The sequence below is a fragment of the Populus euphratica genome, unplaced genomic scaffold (assembly GCF_000495115.2).
Source record: "Populus euphratica unplaced genomic scaffold, PopEup_1.0 scaffold78.1, whole genome shotgun sequence".
In the NCBI taxonomy this organism is placed as follows: Eukaryota; Viridiplantae; Streptophyta; class Magnoliopsida; order Malpighiales; family Salicaceae; genus Populus; species Populus euphratica.
This window is the reverse complement of record NW_011499867.1, coordinates 284,622-303,783: the sequence shown is the minus strand read 5'-3', so window position 1 is coordinate 303,783 and position 19,162 is coordinate 284,622. Positions and strand designations below refer to the sequence as shown.

Genomic DNA, 19,162 nt, shown 5'->3' with positions numbered 1-19,162 from the left:
TATTATAAATCCTAATATTTTTAATAACTAATTATAAAAAAATAAAAATTAAATTAAATTAAAAAATTACCTAAAGTTGCTTAATTGGACTTGAAAAAAAAAATTGCATAAGGAAGAGAGCAGCTAAAAAAAATAGAAAAGCTCTTGAATAGTTAGCGGGGGGGAAAAAAGAAAATTTTGGGGAAATGAGAAATATGCTAAGGTGCTACACTTATATTATACATATTATTTATTATATTAAAACACAAGTCAATAAATATAACTGCGTGTCAACTATCAACACTTCACCATATTATACTGCTCATGATTGGCGGCACTGATCTCGTGGATCTATGTAAGTGTTAGCATAAGATACAATGCCCACTTCTTTTTCTTACCTTTCACTTGTATTCCCGGGATTTAACAAGCCTGGACATTATATAAAAAACAAAAGAAATAAATTATCCGTAAATATAGCAGTACCAGTAACCCGTGTACAAATGGCCTCAATCACCACGACTGCCTCATTCGTCAACAGCACAACCTTTGGTGCCCGGTCTTCGTTAGCTTCCAGCCGGAGACTTGTGTTAGCTAGTGCTGCCAGAGCAACTATGATGGGATTTTATGTTTGTTTTTTTAAGTATTTTTTATTTTAAAATATATTAAAATAATATTTTTTTATTTTTATCTTTTAAAAATACACATCCAAATAATTTAAAAATACTAAAAAATTATTAATTAAAGAAAAACTAAATTGGAATATGGAACAAAAACACGATGGACTCGCTGGGATTACTGTGGCCGAGGAGCCGAAGCCAGGGAGCCCTCAAGCCAAGAAGATGTAAGCATCGGTTAGGGTAACCCTGCCAACCGCTAAGATCTGTCGCCACTGAACTGAGGGTATTGTTGTCTTGTCAGTTTTTCTATTCTGAGGTTGCCATTCCTGAGAGCCTGTGTACTTTAACCACTAATGAAGCAACTTTAAATTGCTTATATTCGGCTTCTTTTGTTGAGGATGTTGCTTCACAATCCGTTGTGCGTCGTATCTATTTCTGTTATCATCTCATTCTCGGACAAGCTTGACCGAGGAAAAACCAAAAAAAAAAAAAAACATCCTTGAGAGGATTCGATACATGTTTTTTTTTTTTTTTCGTGTACCTATGCTCCTTTGCCACGTAAATCAATCCGAAGTATCCTGGACTTTGTCTTAATTTTTTAATATTTTTATCTGATGATGAAGATAATGGCATCATTGACCCAAGTAATCTTCCCACTTCATGCGCTGCGGTGATGAAAACTCTCCTGTCCTGCTTGCATGTCTCCGATACTGAGATAAATCTGGGATCGAAGCGCGCGGTGCGTGCATGGTTCAAGTGTGTACTGAGGGAATGGTTTTTTTTTTTTTGTTAGAAAGTAATTTTTGTTTTAAAAATAATAGTATAATAAAAAAATAAATTGTAAAATAGTTTTTAATATTTGATTATATTATGAAAAATAAGCTAAAAAATAATTTATTAATATTTTATATTTTAAACTTGTTAAAATAATAAAAAAAATCTTACAAATTAAAAAGTTGAATGAGAATGAGAATGAAAAAAATATAATTTTATAAATTATATCAAATAAAATAAATAATAATTAAAATAATAAAGGTTAAATTTAAAAAATAAAAAATAAAAAAATAAATAGATTAAAATAATTATTATTATTATTTTATAAATTATTTCAAATAAAATAAGTAACAATTAAAAGAATAAGGATTAGATTTGATAAATAAAAAAAATTAATTAAAAAATAACAAGAGAAAAGAAAATAAAAATTAAAGTTAATATAAAAATTAAAAAAAATATATATTCAAAATAAAATATATATATATATATATATATATATAACAATTAAAAATTTAAACATCAAATTTGATATAATCAACAAATAATATGATATTTTTAAATTTTTTATAATTTTTATAAAATATTTTTCAATTAAAATAAAAAATAAATAAAAATCAAGCCATATTTTTTTAAGTAAAAAATATTTTTTATTAATTAATTTTTTTATAATAAATAAAAAATTAATTTTTTTAATCACTTTTCATTGGATCAACACCCCCATCCTAATCACAAATTTCAAGCAAATTAACTTTTAGACAGACCATGGCCAATTTCAGGAGTAGATAAGAACATGTCATGATGGCGGCGTGTCTATTGACTGACAAGTGACAAGGCTCGTTGTTAAAAGGTATTAACTTTTTACCTTCCTTCAATTATTGTGCATTCGTTCACAATACATCATTGAAGCAGTGTATTTTATTTTATTTTATTGGTAATTTTCATTTTACTTCTTGAATTTTTATTTTGCATAATTTAATTTTTTAAAATTGAAATTAATTCCCAGTTACATATTTTTTAAAAAGAAAGGGTTAGATTGAAGGATAAAGAATTACAGTGAAAATCTTGAATAATATAAGGAAAAAATTAAAAATTTCATTGAAATATTTATTTCAAACCGGTATTTTTTAAAATATTACATGAGAAGCTCCTTAAATTTAAAGATAATACATTACCTAACTTTTTTTTATCCTTTTATGTTCGAAGGGGAGAGAGAGTCTCTAAGTTTCACTTAAAAAAAAAAATAGTTGCTGGGAAAGATTTTAACCATTAAAATAATTAATTTTTATGTTAAAAAATTTAATATAATCAAGGGTTTTGTTTGAGTGTTTATTTACTTTGAAAACACCTAAAATAAAAGATCTAGACCCGGGAATAATTTTTGTATTATGTGGATTTTGGGTTTTAAGATGGTTTTTTTTATTTTTTTGGTAGCTATAGATTGGTTTAATAAGAGCTCTAAGGTGTTTTGTATGTATTTTTAACTAAAAAAAAGTTAAAATGATTTTTGGATGAAAAAAATAAAGGGCCAAATTTTTCTAGTTACCGTAGTATTTAAATTTTAGGTTGATAAGATAATGCGTCGTCTGCTGACAACACATTATTTTTTTGATACACTTAAAGCAGGTGACGCATTGTCCAACCTATTAAACATTTAAAAAAAAAAAAACTCTCGTAAATGATTTTTGGATGAAAAAAATAAAGGGTCAAATTTTTCTAGCTACTGTAGTATTAAAATTTTAGGTTGATAAGATAATGCGTCATCTATTGACAACACATTATTTTTTTGATACACTTGAAGCAGGTGACGCATTATCTAACCTATTAAACTTTTTTTAAAAAAACTTTCTCTTTGACCTAGTATTGCAGGTCCATGTGTGGATCATTGCTTTATTGGGGCAGATGCTGGGTCTAGCTTATCGAGCTTAGCAATGTATGGTCTGATTCATTTTATTTTTTTAAAATAATATATTATTTGTGTATATTTTTTCAAATAAATGGTGGGTTTGTGTTTTAGAAAGATTGTTATTCTTTTAAAATAATATTAAGTGTGTTTGATTTTTAGAGAGGTGGGCATGATTCATCTATATATCTTTTTTGATGTTACATAGATTAGATTTTTTTTATATATTGATTTTATAGGATTTTTTATACTTGCAACCTTGCATTTTTTTTTTAATTATTGTTCAATAATTTTTATATATATGCTGTTTTCTATTATAATTATTTATGTGTTTTTATATTACAAACTTATATTGAAAAATAAATATTAAATATAACTCGGTAAATCACCTATATTATAATTTTAGATATCTTGATTTTTATTTTTCACTTGCTTTTCTTAATTTCATTTTGTTTATTCTTGATGATTTTTTTTTTTCATTATGGTAGATGGTGCTTATTGAGTTGTTTAGTTAAATGAGTGTATAGGTTTTTTTTATTTATATCTAAAAGTTTTTTCAGTATAAAAAAACACATCATAAAAGTTTTTTTAGTATAAAAAAACACATCGAAGAATTATTCATATATTTTTTATTATGATTTGATATTTATTCTTGTGATTTTTTATTTTTTTCTCGAATCTTTTATGGAAGTTTTATTATTTTTAGTTTCACCTTTTAATCCAAATTTATAATATATCATTTTTTTCCTTGTTCTTTTAATTTTTATCATTTTGTTAATGTTTTCATTCCTTTTAATCCAACTCTCATATTTAAAATTTGTTGCTACCATTTAATTTATTTTTTATTGTAATTTCAACATGCATTGTTTTTATTTATTTTTTATTTATTTTGTATTTTTTATATTGTTTTTTTTGGTGATTTTAACTTTCATGGTTTTTTCATACATAGTATTTTTGGTCGTATAATGCAGATTATAGTTTAAAAAATTAATAATGATTGATTTTTTTATTTATATTTTTTTATAAAATTATCATATTTTCATTTATTTTTATATTGTTAACAAATAAGATCATTAAATTTTTTTTGAATTGCTGTGAAAATATATTTTTATAATATCGGTAATAGTTCATTTTTTGCATTGAATTTTTTTTTTTTTATTTCTGTTTTGTTACTTGTCGATATCTTATTTTTTAATGATACTATTAAAACAATAGCATTTATTAAACTCACTTAAACCAACTATCTGAATATTATATTTTTTTATTTTAAAAATATTTATTTTTTTATTTTTTTATGTATAAATAAAAATAGTCATCTAATTAGTGAATGCTATAAGAAATCATTAGTTACAAAGCTACCATCTCTACCATGTAAAGTTGTAAATGATTATATTAAGGATGTTTATGGAACATGATTATAGTTATCTTTTTAAAGTAATTTTTATTGAGAAATGTATTAAATAAAATTTTTTATTTTTTAAAAATTATATTTAATATCAACGCATTAAAATGATTTAAAAATATAAAAAATATATTAATTTGAAGTAAAATTTTTAATTTTTTTTTTAAAAATAATTTTAAAATATAAAAGTAAACATACCTTCAAAAAATACTTTTAAAATATAAAAGTAAACATATCTTTAGACTTGGTTTGCCGACATTATATTAAAAATATGTTTATCAAGTTAAAATTGTTGTTTATTTTTAATTTATTTTAATATTTTTGCATTGTTTGTTTAAAATTTATTTTTATTTAAAATTATTTTTAAATTATTTTAATACAATAATATCAAAAATATTTTTTTTAAATAAAAATATTAGTTAAATATATTTTTTAATAAAAAAATTCTAAAAAAAAAATCATTAATATAATAATAAACAGTCACTAAAGCCAAACAGTTTGCGACCAATTTCGCGCCCCACTGAACATTTTGAGCCGTATACTGTCTTTTTCGTTTTTGAAGGACAAAGGCTGTTTTAGGAAGATCATCCGTAGCTTTCTTCCAAAGCCCTTCAAACGAGCATGCAACAATTAACTATTCACAACCCTTTTCTTTTAACCTGCAAGGGACCTTTTTCTTTGTCCTTGCAAGAAAAATAGAGGTAAAATGTAGGGTATTTTAGATATGTAATAGTAATTATTTTTTAAAATATTTTTTATTTAAAAATATATTAAAATAATATATTTTTAAAATTATTTTTAATATTAATATATTTAACAATATTAAAAAAATTAATTAAATTTTTTTTTTAAAAAAATATTTTTAAAATGTAAAAATAAATAGGGTTTAAGAATCTTCTGGAATTTGTGCTTTAAATGATGTTTCTAAAAAAAATATTTTTTTATTTAATTATTTCTATATTATTTTGATTAGCAAATATCAAAATTATTTTTTTAAATATTACTTTAATATATATTTTTTTAAAATAATTTCGAAAACATTGTATAACGGTAGTATTAACGGTATCGCTTTACTAAAATTTGCCGTCCATCATCCTTTTTCTTTTTAAATAAAAAGTAAAAACTTGTGATTGAAGACTTCCTTCCCCCCTCCAAAAATATAGCAAAAACCAAACAACTTCCACAGCGCGCGTATAAAATCCGACTACATCACCTCTTTCGGGGTCGGCTCACATTTCTCCTCTGATGCGCGTATAAAATCCGACTACATCACCTCTCTCGGGGTCGGCTCACATTTCTCCTCTGTCTGATAAACCCCACACACACACACAGCAAAACAGAAAGAACCAAAACCTCTGAAAAGCCTAAGTAACTAACCAAACAACTATGGAATCGTCCGAGAACTACGTCAATCACGGCACTTCATGGACCGCCGCAACTAACTGGACCATCGCCGCTGGCTCTCTCGTTAACTCAATCACTTTCAATAATGATCACCATCAAATCTCCCCTGTCGATTCTAAATCTAAATCTCCTCTTATCCTCTACGCTCCTACACCTGATTCCTCTCCCTGCGAGATCACTTGTAAATCTTCCACGCTTATTTTATTTTGTTATTGTAAATTATTTATCTGTTATATTTTTTGAGAATCGATCCCCCCCACCTCCCTACCCCGAAGATTTTACTGTATCTGCTGTTCTGCTGTTTGGACACAAAGATAACGAAGGGAAAAAAAAGGATGATTTGAAAAGAAAAGGGGAAACAGGAAACTTGTTTTTTTTTTTTTGTGAATTTAAGATTCAGGTTGTTTTTTTTTATGCGTGTTATTTATGTTTACAAAAACTAGAAAATTTCAAGGCGTAGAAGTACATACTAATTACTTGTGTTTTACTCTTTTAGTGGTTTACTGAAGTTTTCATAGAAATAAATAATTTTATTATAATTTTAATTTCTAGAGTTTCTTGGTCATCTGAAGAGGAATTGGTGGATTAATCAGTGATGAATGTCTTTGTGAAATTCAACAATCAGTTTGTAAATGTCTTATCCTGAGTCATTTTTGTGGTTAAGATACATCATATATGAATTTGATGTTTGAGAGTAAGTGACTATTTGGCGCTGCTGTTGAACCATCATTGCGCATTCCGCCATTTTTGAAAATATTTGTTTTTGTTTTTGAACTGTTTTGACGTAATAATGTTAAAAATAATTTTTTAAAAAATAAAAAAGTATTATTTTAATGTATTTCCAAGTAAAAAATACTTGACGTAATAATGTTAAAAATAATTTTTAAAAAAATAAAAAAAATATTATTTTAATGTATTTCCAAATAAAAAATATTTTTGAAAAACAATATCTACTATTGTCCCAAACACCCCTAAGTATTTGGCCCTCAATCTAAAATTTGTCAGAGTGTAAGCATTTTTTAGACAATGATAGAAATTAATGTTGCATTATTCTAAAATTTGCATGGTAATGGGTCCTGCAATATGCATTTTTCTTGAAGGCTTTTTTTTTTTTTTGTTTTGATATTTGTGAAGTCTACCCTTTTAGAATAGGTGGTCATTTGAGGAGCTTATTGGCAAATTTAGATTACACACTTGGGTTTCATTGCTCTCATGGACGAGTTTAGTTAATGGCATTTATTAGTCAATGGGCATTTTTATTGCTATATGATGTATTTTTCTATCCATAATGGTTCATTTGATCGTAAATCCTCAAATGTCTGTAAGTCATAAGTTTTTTTTTTTTTTGGTTTTTCAAGATATTTAAGTGTTATGGTGGACTAAAATTGTCTAGATGTCTGATTAATGATTATAGACTTATATTAATTGTTGCTAAAAATTAAAGAAGAGTTCTGAAATTGCAAGAGTTTTATAGAGAAATGGTGTATTATCACTCATCATCTTAAACCGTTCTGTCACACGGAATGTTATTATTTGTAATCTTCTTATTTATGTCAACTTGAAGCTGGACGAGAAATTTTATAGTCCTTTCTCACTCTCTTTGTGAATGATCCAATAATTTCTTATAATGCAGGTAATTTTACACAAAAACATGAGGTGAGACAGGTTTATGTTCGAAGTACTGCTCGAGTTTATGAAATATACCATGCTCCTGAGCTGCGGAGCAGCAGTGAGTATTTGTGCACTGTTTGCTGTGGCATTGCTGCTGCTAGAAGTGATGAGGTGCAGCACGCTACCAATATTGAAGAAGCTGTTTTGGCTCATGCAAGGAGTTCCATTCAAGAACTAGCTGAAGAGAAACTCAGAAATGGTAGAAGCCTAACCCCCAATGAAAATGACTGGTTTGAAGTGAAAGTTCTTTATAGTCCCCTGGTCATCAACAGAAACAGTTCTTCACCATCAAATTCTGACATAAACCCAAAGAGAAACTCACAGGTAATGAGATTTGCTGCTATAAAGACTTATCAAAGACAAGCTCATCTGCCTCCTGTTGCCATGCTGGGATATTTGCCTGTTTGTTTCTTTCCATTTTCCCCATACAACAAAAGAACTCATCCAAGGTGTCAAAGCATTTTTCTTTACCTCTTTCTCTGCAATTGATGGGGCTTTCAAGCACTACTCTAATGTAACTGATACATACTAATTTGAGCTTTTTTTCACTAGAAAATGAATACAAGATAAAAAAAGGGAAAGTGGATGTGATTAAAGTACCCTTTGAATTTAAAAGATCGAATGTTTCGTGTTTTCAATGAGTAGGTCTTTTTTAAGTTGAATATCATTAGAGGGGTGTTAATCTGTCTCGCTTTTCCAGAACAAGATATGGATGCTATTTCTGGAGTCGAGCTGTGTAATATAACTTGTGTAATATATCTTGTAACGGGTCAATAAAGGCCTTGCCTTTCCTTTTTTTCGCATTTTCTTTCCTTGCTTTCCCTCTCTGGTTGGTTCTGTCTTACTGCACAATATCACTTCCCTTTGGGGCACTTTTCTTTGGTTTGTATACTATACAACTCTACTTCCGAGGGAGGGTTGAAATGAATAGAAGCTAAACAATAGAACTTAATTGAAAGCACTTAAGCACAGTTGACTCTTTACTGCTTTATCTTAATTGATTGTCGATGCCTGATGGATAGAACTTTCAGGACTTGTATGAGGCTGCAGCAGAGATCACTGATGCAAAAACTTCCATATCCCTTACACTCAGGCTGCTTTCTCTTAAGAATAACGGTTATGTTTGTGTTGATGAAGTTTATGTATTTGGTGATCCTGTCGACGCAAGTAGTTTGGATAATCAAGTGGGTCTAATGGAAAACTCTGCTGGAAGTTCACTTATGGCCATGCTTGTACCTCCCTTTTTTCAGTTGCCTAAAACAAAGGGTATTGGTGGAGGAGAAGATAAATACAATATTGATACAAGGGAAAGGCAAGAGTTGCAGGAAATTGGGTCAAAAGAAGCTGTTCCAGTTGATGTCGAGAAGAAAATTCAGGAGGAAGTGAGGTTGCACAAAGTTGTTGGGCCTACTTCCAAACCAGTCCAGCATGAGATCGTCCAACAAGTTTCAAATACAGAGAGCAAATCTGATATTTCACACAATCATTTTGAAGGTGTCTTGGATCATCTTGTCTCTCGAGTTAACAGAATAGAGGATCTCTTTTTGAAGTTTGAGGAAAGTATGCTGAAGCCCATTAACAGCATTGATGTGAGGCTCCAGCGAGTTGAGCAGCAACTTGATGTGCTCACAAAGAAAACTGAGAACTCTGCTCTGCTTTCTGGCACAAGAATTTCTGCTCCTGAGTTTTCATGCAGTGAATCAGAGACCAGCTCCTTCTATAACAGTGGGAGTGGGGATTCTGGTTATATGGCATGTGAAACAAATAAGAGCCATTCACCTTCACCTCTGACTTCCATTCTCGCTGATGCCACCCCTGTTTCAGTAAATGACACAAAGTTACAACCTGGTCTGGTAGTCACTGCTCCTGAGTTCTCAAATTATGATGATGAGTTAGAAGATCATGCTGTAGAATCAGTGAAGGAATCTCCGAAGGTTAAACAAAAGCATGCTATGTCAAGTGATGATGCTTTAGCATATGCACTTGCTGGATTCTTGTCTTCGACTTCAATGCAGTCCCAGAAATATTCTCAAACTTTTGCATTTAAGGCTCCTGATTTTCCAAGTGAAGAAGAAAACACCAATGAGAAAGCAGCTCCACCAGTGGTTGAATCTGAACTAAATGTAGACCCTTCCCCTTATTTCAGTGAATCTGATGGGACAGAGCACATGGGAATTTCACTTTCTTCTGTTTCAAATGTTACTACTCTAAAGGATGATGAGAATGTGATGAGATATCTTGATGATAATAGATCTTTGAAAATGGCCGTGGGAGTTGATGAACAATGCCAACATAGCGAAGGGGGAGAAAGTGATTCACAGGACATTTGTGTTGGCCATGCAGTTGCACCAGCCACATATGATGTTGCAGGTACTGATTCATATCAGATGACAGACGACATAAAGGATGGAGAAGTTGGCGATGGAACAAGTGACATTTTCGATCTATGGAAAACCTGAAACAATTTTCTGTAGATCAGCCTAATGATGGCCTTGTTACGATCCAGGAAGTAGCTGTTTGAAATGAATTGGTCGCTTCTACAGAAGGCACTGAAGAAGAGTCTAAACACAGCTAAGGGGGAGAAAGTGATTCACAGGACATTTGTGGTGGCCATGCAGTTGCAGCAGCCTCATATGATGTTGCGGGTACTCATTCATATCAGATGAATCACGGCATAAAGGATGGAGAAGCTGGCAATGGATCAAGTGACATTTTTGATCTACGGAAAACCTGAAAGAATTTTCTGTAGATCAGCCTAATGATGGCCTTGTTACTATCCAGGTAGTAGCTGTTTCAAATGAATTGGTTGCTTGTACAGAAGGCACAGAAGAAGAGTCTAAACAAGACATTCCGCAGAACATTGTTGATCTCTCATGCGCTTCTTCCATAGTAGATTTTGAATCTCCAATCCTGAAGTGAAATTTGTTTCTCAAGGAAACTCGGGTATCAAGCCTCCCCTTGAAGCCCTTTTGGCTGGCATGCCAGACCTGGAAGTTGAAGTTCCTTCAGTTACGGAAGACAATAATGATGGTTCTGGAATTGGCCATCAGTGCAACTTGATTTCAGTTGAGGATTTTGGGGCTATATACCCCCATTTCAGTGGATATGGATTATCACCGTCTAAATGAGACGCCTTCGAATATGGAAGCTGATAATCTACACGACTGTTATACAAGCAGCGGCCAGGAAATGCCAGCTTCACGTCTGATATGAGAATGAGCTGTTTCTGTTGATATGTAGAGGCTAAGCTGTATACAAGTACTAGTAGCCCGCCAACTGTTATCTTCTTCCACTGATTTGCCCCTTCATTTCTACCTCTGTCAACGTGTTTGTCAATGGCTGCATTTGATGGATGCTGTTTTGCCACTGAAAATTTGCAAATGCTCATGTCGCTTCTCAAGAAACTCCCCAGTGAATCTTTTTCTGCAATATACAGCGTAAGCTAACAAAAATGGGCAATGAATGAAGTAAATTGACTTTCTTTGTCGCCGACATGGAAGGTTGGGATCCATTCCATTACTGTTTACGGAATCACAATTTTAGCTTCGCCGTCTGTGTTCCCCAAAAAGTAGGTTTTTTTAAAAAATTAGTTTTCGGAAAGTAAATTCTTAAAAAGTAAATTATATTATATAAGTTAGAAAATAATTTTGTATTTGACCATAATATGAAAATTAGGTTGAAAAATAATATATTAATATTTTTTTCAACACTACATCTAATAAATAAAAGGTTGAAAAAAATAAAATAAAAAAAAACTTTAATTTCATATATTATTTTAAATAAAATCAATGACAATGAAAAAATGTTTAGTCATTTTTATTTTTTTTAAAGTTTTAAAAAGTGCTTTAGAGAAAATAAAAGAAAAATATTTTTTTAAAACCAATTTTTTTATTGAAAAGTGTTTTATCTATGACCAATTTTTCTTAAGATTACTGAATATTTCCAAACCTGGGAGGATTTTGTGGTTTAGAAAATAAATAAATAAAAATCAAATCACTGCTAAGGTTATGTGGTGTTTGATATTATAAGAGTGAATATTTTTTTTTAAGATTTTTTTTTAAATATATTAATTTTTTTATGTGATATTATCCCACATATAAAATTAAAAAAAAGGTAATTTTGTTTTGAAACAGACAGTATCAGCGAAAAAAACAAACACAACTAACTGGCATTAGCCAGCAGAGTTTTCAAATTGGACTACCCGCTAATAAAGAGAGAAGAGAAGAAGCTAAATATAAGCTCCCCCCTCCAGTAACAGCAGCAACTCGAGAGGCGCTTGGCAATGGAGGCGGCAGTGATAGACGCTGGTACTCAGCTCCTTAAAGCCGGCACGGCAGTTCCAGATCAAGCTCCGCCCATGGTAACAATAATCATCCGTCCCCTCCCTTAGGGTTCCCTAACAAAATCACAGCCAACAACAATTTATCTTCTAATTTTTACCTTTTCACTTCTTTTTAACTATAATTTTACAATTTTAATTTCTATTAGGGTTTTCATTTCCAATAGTCTTTTTTTTTTAATTTGTATTAAAATTAATTTATTGTTTGAGTAGATAATTCCGAGCCAAATGAAACGAATGGTGGAAGATGGAACATCGGGCGATAATAATGAATCCGTTTTTGAGGATGTAACTGTCGATCCTGTTGTTCGAGGTTATATAAGAGATTGGGATGCGATAGAAGATTTGTTGCATTATGTTTTATACAATGGTCTTGGTTGGGAAGAGGGAAATGAAGGCCAAATTTTGTTTACCGATCCGCTTTGCACTCCCAAGGTTATTTTACACCTTCCTTTGACATTCCTTGCCTAATTTCTTTGTTTGTTAGCATGAATTTAGTAAGAGAGTGTGAAAACCTTATTGAATTTTTGTATTACAGGCTGTTAGAGAACAATTGGTACAATTGATGTTTGAGACATTTAATGTTTCTGGGTTTTATGCGTCGGAGCAAGCGGTGTTGTCTCTTTATGCAGTTGGCCGCATATCTGGATGCACCGTTGATATCGGTCATGGGAAGATTGGTGTGTAAAACCTATCTCTTTAAAGTTTAAGCTAATGGTTTTTTCCATTGGATACCTTCACTTTCGATCATTGCTTGCAATCGATGTGCATAAATTTTATTTTCTTGTTATGCATGAAGAGTGTTTCTGGTACTTAACTTGTCCCTCATAATGTAAGCCTTTGATGATGAAAACTGGAGGAGGTTTTTGTAAAGCTTAATTTTCTTGGTGGTTCGCGCTTGATTATCACCTATTTTCTTTCTTTATTTTCCATTTCAAATAGCATTTGAACATGAGCTTGTAGTCCTTTAGTTAGCTTAAGACATAACAAATACTAAATGGGTAGTGAGTACCTTTGTCTGGGTTAGTTTTCTGGCTGAGATGTGATCTCTCTCTCTGTCTGTCTCTCCCTCTTGTATTACCAGATATTGCACCAGTACTTGAAGGTGCTGTTCAGCACATTGCTTCAAGAAGATTTGAAATTGGTGGTGTTGATTTGACGAAGTTACTTGCCCAAGAACTGAGTAAATCTAATCTTTTGGCGAATCTCAATGCATCTGATGTTGAGATGTTAAAAGTAAAGTACTCCTGTTGTGCTGAAGACGAGCTTGCTTACGAGAAGACTCAAAGGTCAAGTGATACAGAGGAGCATACCCTTCCTGATGGACAGGTTTGTTTTTGTGTGTTGTTTTAAAAACTAGTCTCATCCAATCAGGTTCAACCTGGGTGTTCAAGCTATGATGTCAGAATTTGCAATAAATATGGGATCTAATAATGATAGCAAGCTACTTATATGTGATAAAGTTTTCTTTTAAGTTTAATGTCTTGGTTGGTATATATAGAGTGTAGTTACGGTTGTTTTTCAAAGTGCTTTTTACTTGGAAATATAGCAACATAATTTTTTTAAAAATTATTTTTGATATCAGCACGATATCACATTAAAATGATCTGAAAACACAAAAAAAATATTAATTTAAAACAAAAATAAAATAAAAAAATGTAAAATGTAAAAACAAATAGGCCTATAGTATGTGGAACAGTTAAGCTAACACATAGTATAATGGCCCGTTGGTTCAGTGGCTCACTTTCACTCTCTTGATCCATGTTCAAACTTTTATTTCCCTGCCTGTCTTTATGAATTTCGTAATTCAACATCACCCAAATGACGGGATTGATATATCATTTCCTTCCCTGTTCACTAGTTAACCTGCAATTAGTTTGAATCAACTGGTTCTTTGGCATCTCTTTTGGTGGGAAAATTGGACACAGAGTTCCAATCTCATGCGGTTTCATGGTCTCTTGATCCATGTGGCTGGTACCATCAGGAGCAGGCCTCAAAAGATTGCTTTCTGAGTTCTAAGATTTAATGTAAATTATGTGATAATACAGTACCTTGATTATGTAAAACTCTTGAAACTATTTTGGGTGAAAAATGAGATTGGAACGTGTCTGACAAGTGACTGCAAGGGGAGATTCTCCTTTTGTGCCAAAAAATAATTTTCTAGCCTAGTATTGCTTTTGTTAATCTAGTATTAGCATATTCCTGATTGACGCTTGATATGAAATATAGGAATTCAGTACTGCTCTGAATGTTTGTTAGGTGATTAGAATTAGAAGAGAAAAATATACAATTGGTGAGGCATTATTTCAACCATCTATACTGGGTATAGAGGCACTTGGAATAGTTGAGCAGCTTGTACGTAGTATTTCAACTGTTTCTTCAGAGAACCACCGCCAACTGCTGGAAAATACTGTACTTTGTGGTGGCATAACTTCTATGCCTGGTGAGTTTATTTATCTTTAATTGAAATCTATGTACAGTAGTTTAAACATGATGCCCTTTTGCTGCTGCATTCCCTTCTTGATCAGACGGAATTTGTTGCTTGGGACAGCTAAAAAATTGCTATACCGATGCCTTCTGCAGGTTTTGAAGATAGGTTTCAGAAAGAAGCAAGCCTGTGCTCTTCAGCTATTCGTCCTTCACTTGTAAAGGTAAGTGATCAGATATACTTTTATTTATGTATTTTTCCTGAACTTTTGGGGTTTCGTGTTTATTGTGTGCATGTTTTACCGTGATTATCCTTATGTTGGCCCTGTGATGTGAGGATGCTGATTGGTGGTGGGATTGACATGAGCAAGGCAGCAATGGGAGCACTTTGCTTCTTTCCTGCTTGTCGGTGCATAACAATCCTCAGATGTTTAGGATTTTTCTAACTCACATGTTCCGCAGTTCGGCATATAATGCTTTTGTGTTTATGTGAGGAAGCTGCACGTTGTCCCATTGTAGATTTTCTTTGTGAAGATTTCATAAGGAAACATATTTTAAAAAATTGTTAGTGTATCAAATTCTTTTTAGAAGTATACTTGTTTGAACATTAGAGGTTTTTTCTTTTGATTTAAAATATCATAGATTATAAACGAAATCACCTTTCTACAATGTTTAGATAGATTTAATGCTTTTGTTACGTGTAGGTCAATATCCTCCATGCTAATATTACCAGTATTTCTAGAAGGAATAAATGAAACAAGACTAGGTTACAGGTTAGAAGTTCATTAAATGGTAAACTATATTCTCTCTTATATATAGTTTCAAGACATTTACTTTGTAAGTTTGTCATCATAGACTATGTCTAACATTTTTTTTCTAATTCCCATATATTTTTTCACACGCCTGTTTACGAGTGACAGTGATAGTTGACAGTTTTCTCCTCCTGGAAGTAGTGGACATGGTTTTCCTTTTCCTTTGTGCTTTATGTTCTTTTGGTAGTCTCTTATATAGCGCATTTCAAAATTTGTATTTGTGTTCACGACAGCCTCCAGAATATATGCCCGATAAGTTGACGGAGTACTCTGCATGGGTGGGTGGTGCCATACTTGCCAAAGTTGTGTTCCCTCAGAATCAGCATGTTACCAAGGGAGATTACGATGAAACTGGACCATCCATTGTTCATCGGAAATGCTTTTGACCCGTTTAATATGTGTGAGTTGCTAAATGTTTTTTCTATTCCTACTCGTATTATGGTAGATGGCTAGGATGGCACTGAACAATAGACTAGTAGGATTATCAACTTGGAAGAAATGCCAAATAATAGTCTGTGTTTGTAGTTTTTCTTCATTTTTGGACATTTCATGGATCGTATGATTCAACAGGATTCCATTTAACCTTAAAACATTTCTTGTTTACAGTGTCGTCTTTACAGAAGTCTGGTAGCTGTTATTTGTCAGCAAGTAGGTAATCTTTTACGTGGGATTAGATTTAAAACATGTACTTCTTGACATTTCTGAAACGACCATCAAGAGCTATATTATATTATTATTTCAGATATTCATTAACAGGGGCAAACTTAAGGAATTGAATTGGAAGACTGAAAACTCTGTTCACTCATCCGTGTATGCACCCACTCTCACTTTCTTCTCACCATAGTTCGTTGACCTATGTTTCCTAGGTCATGTGCTCTGGTGTTCAATTCCAAATCCAAGCAACCAGATTCAATCATTGGTGTCAGCGCAGCACCATAGTTCCATTGTATGCATTAGTAACCAGCTCTGCTCCCGGTTCTTCTTCTTTGTCTAAGATAGGTGCCCTAGTTACAGGATTTTAATTTTCCTTTCTTAATAAAGCCCAATCCAAGGTTTATTAATACAGTGGTAGGTTTATTAATTCTTTCACCAACAGATCATTTTAGCTGAGCATTGGCATGTGGACGCCTATAAAGGAAAAAGTCAAGGAACTCCACCATTGATGATAATAATCATACCAAATTCAAATGATTGAGAATTTGATTTGATTGCCACACCAACTACTTTGTAATAAACACTTGTCCTTACTCTTTAGTATCTATAGTCTACTCTTGTCCTTGCTCTTTAGGATCTATAATCTTCCCTAAATACGACGATGTTTATGCTCACCCTCAACTCGAAGTGGACTGTTTGAGGACCTTGTTTTATTAACTTGGACGCGTAGAACCTGTAGGTTGAATTTCTGGGTTATTATAAATAGTCCCGGATTTTATTTTTCTGAAACCTACGATGTTTCCTGTTCCTATTGAGGCCGAGACCTAACCAGAGTTCTTGTCAAGTTTAAAGGAACCCTCTGAGATCCGCCGATGCTCATGCTAAATTGATGAGTTTATGGATTTATAGTTTTCATGGAACAGCCCTTTTGCTTATTTTGAAACATTCGCTGATAGTTTCGTAATTTATTTTTACTAAAATTTTGCTGCCACTGGGTAACTCGAGTAAACTTCACTTGAAATTCTATAAAGATATAAATGTTACTCTAGGTGAAACTAATGGTAGAAAGTAGAAACACAAGTGATGGTCATGGATACTGTATCTATGGATCAGGTTTTGTATTATTTATATCCAAATATAAATCCAAAATAACTATTTAAATGACTAGATATAGATTTTTAATATCTGAGTCCTAATCGGATTTCGGGTACTCATAACTCAAATCTAAATATGGCATGACTTTGAATGTTATAATTGCTACTATTTAATAAATAATTAGCTTGATAAGCATATAATTTTTTCAAACCTCAAGATTATTTGTTTATTTTGAGTCAATTAGATCAATATTCATATCCAACCTAAAAACTGACCTTTTACCTTAAGAGTTTCACTTGAACCTGATCAGGTCTAGAGAATTTTTATCTATTTGGGTTGATATCATTTGGGTTTGGGTGAAATTTCTATGCGTGTTTAATATTGTAGTGTATAATTTTTTTTAAAAGTGTTTTTTTATATAAAAATACATGAAAGTATTTTTTATTTTATTTTTAATATTAGTATATTAAAATTATTAAAATACACTAAAAAATATTAATTTAATGTTTTTTTTAAGTGAAACATAAAAAACAGGAATTATTATACTTTTAAACACTCTAGAGTAACTTTGAATGGTTTACAATTTAAATTGCTATGACCAAACATTACCCTTATATATATATATATATATATATGACAATTCCTTCCTCCTATTTCATTTTTTTTCAATGATGAATGGATTGATGCAATTATTATTATCATTATTAATATACATGTACTAAAAGAAATAGTATTTTCCTATAGAAATGATAAATATATAATTTTTTTAATGTAGTGGGTACCATAACAATGGAAAATCTGTAATTTTTATTTTTTTTACAAAAAAGAATTTTATTTATAGATTCCTTTCCCTTTTTTTTCCTTACACTTGATATATTTATCACTTTACATTTGATTTATTTATAGACATTCTTTTTGTTTATATTTTTAATTTTTTCTAATTGTTTTCAGTTTCTCTTTTTTTTCCTCACAATTGTTTTTTTTGGAAAAATTATTATGTTTCATTCTTTATATTTGAAATATTTATCACTTTATACTTGATCTATTTACACTATTTTTTTGTTCTTATTTTTATTTTTTTTCTTGACACAATTGTTTAGGGGAAAATTATTGTACAATACAAAAATTAAAATGAAATGATGTTTCACTATAACAATTGCAACATTATCTTATTTTTTTACCACGTTAAAAAATAACTTCAAACCCTACATGTCATCCTCTAACTTTTATAAAAAAAAACAATTTGTGAAATTAGAATTTTTTATCATTTAATTTTTTTTATTTGTTAGATTTAGCTTTTATTTTTTTAATAAATATGAAGAAAAATTAAAATATTAATAAGTTATTTTTTACTTATTTTTCCATGCCATAATCAATAATTAAAAGTGTTTTCCAACTTGTTTTTTATAATATTACTAAATTTTGAAAAATAATCTATTTTTTTGTAATTTAATTTTTTTATATATATTTTTTTAAAATACAATGGCTAATTCTCTTCTTGTTTAATGATTTGTTTTTTTTTTTAATCTTCTTCAATGATAACTATCGTACTTTTTTTTTTTTTTGTCAAGCGTGAATGGTTTCCACTAAGAAAATCCTTCTATTGTGCTCATTTTTTACAAATGCAACTACAAATGTTAGACGTGCATATGTAATGTATGCCTAAATAAATAAATAATTTTTTTTTAATAATGACTAAAACTAAATTTAAAAAATCAAAAATAGATATACATCAAGATATATGATTTTACAATACAAGTTAATGACCTAGTTTTGTTTTTTAAAAACGTTTAGAAACAAACTTTTATTTAATTAAATTATAATAAAAATAGACACATTACAAAAAATAATTGAATAAAATTAAAAAAAAACATTAAATAGGGTTGGAGAAAAAGAATGCATACTAAATAAAATCAAAATCAATTGGGACTTCATTCAAAAAGATTTTAAAAAATATTGAAATTTATTTATTTTAATTAACCTCAATCAAAATTAAACACTGATTGGGTTGGGCATCCATCACATTTATTTATTTAATCTAGTTTAATTAAACTCAATTTAATAAAAAAATAAATAAAGTTATTAAAA

The 19,162-nt window shown here is 30.5% G+C and overlaps 2 protein-coding genes across 6 annotated transcripts; both read left to right on the top strand.

Annotated features, from left to right (window-relative positions):
* The first annotated feature begins 5,925 nt into the window (after positions 1-5,925).
* Positions 5,926-11,061, top strand: LOC105126321 (uncharacterized). Of its 4 annotated transcripts, none has more exons than XR_842394.1 (5): positions 5,926-6,257; positions 7,710-8,071; positions 8,779-10,117; positions 10,372-10,607; positions 10,641-11,061. XR_842394.1 is itself a non-coding variant. In XM_011027147.1 (4 exons), exons 1-4 carry the CDS (start codon positions 6,059-6,061, stop codon positions 10,479-10,481), a joined length of 2,010 nt encoding a protein of 669 aa, XP_011025449.1. In that variant the 5' UTR covers positions 5,926-6,058; the 3' UTR covers positions 10,482-11,061. The 4 variants fall into 4 exon arrangements, 1 of the variants encoding a protein (XP_011025449.1); XR_842396.1 differs by having other exon boundaries at positions 8,779-10,293; positions 10,569-10,607; XR_842395.1 differs by having other exon boundaries at positions 8,779-10,293; positions 10,569-11,061.
* An 819-nt stretch (positions 11,062-11,880) lies between these two features.
* LOC105126320 (actin-related protein 7-like) lies at positions 11,881-16,070 on the top strand. Of its 2 annotated transcripts, XM_011027146.1 has the most exons (8): positions 11,881-12,107; positions 12,300-12,521; positions 12,625-12,766; positions 13,171-13,415; positions 14,346-14,529; positions 14,670-14,737; positions 15,559-15,725; positions 15,932-16,070. In XM_011027146.1, the coding sequence occupies exons 1-7, from the start codon at positions 12,030-12,032 to the stop codon at positions 15,709-15,711; spliced, it is 1,092 nt and encodes a 363-aa protein (XP_011025448.1). In that variant the 5' UTR covers positions 11,881-12,029; the 3' UTR covers positions 15,712-15,725; positions 15,932-16,070. The 2 variants fall into 2 exon arrangements, with proteins under 2 accessions (XP_011025448.1, XP_011025447.1); XM_011027145.1 differs by lacking the exon at positions 15,932-16,070 and having other exon boundaries at positions 15,559-15,928.
* The last annotated feature ends 3,092 nt before the right edge of the window (positions 16,071-19,162 follow it).

Coding starts and splice junctions, on each gene's coding strand:
- LOC105126320 (XM_011027146.1), top strand. CDS start 12,030: ATGGAGGCGGCAGTGATAGACGCTGGTACTCAGCTCCTTAAAGCCGGC. Junction 12,767..13,170: donor TATCGGTCATGGGAAGATTG/GTGTGTAAAACC, acceptor TTGTATTACCAG/ATATTGCACCAGTACTTGAA. Junction 14,530..14,669: donor TGGCATAACTTCTATGCCTG/GTGAGTTTATTT, acceptor TGCCTTCTGCAG/GTTTTGAAGATAGGTTTCAG.
- LOC105126321 (XM_011027147.1), top strand. CDS start 6,059: ATGGAATCGTCCGAGAACTACGTCAATCACGGCACTTCATGGACCGCC. Junction 8,072..8,778: donor ACCCAAAGAGAAACTCACAG/GTAATGAGATTT, acceptor TAGAACTTTCAG/GACTTGTATGAGGCTGCAGC. Junction 10,118..10,371: donor AGCCACATATGATGTTGCAG/GTACTGATTCAT, acceptor ATGCAGTTGCAG/CAGCCTCATATGATGTTGCG.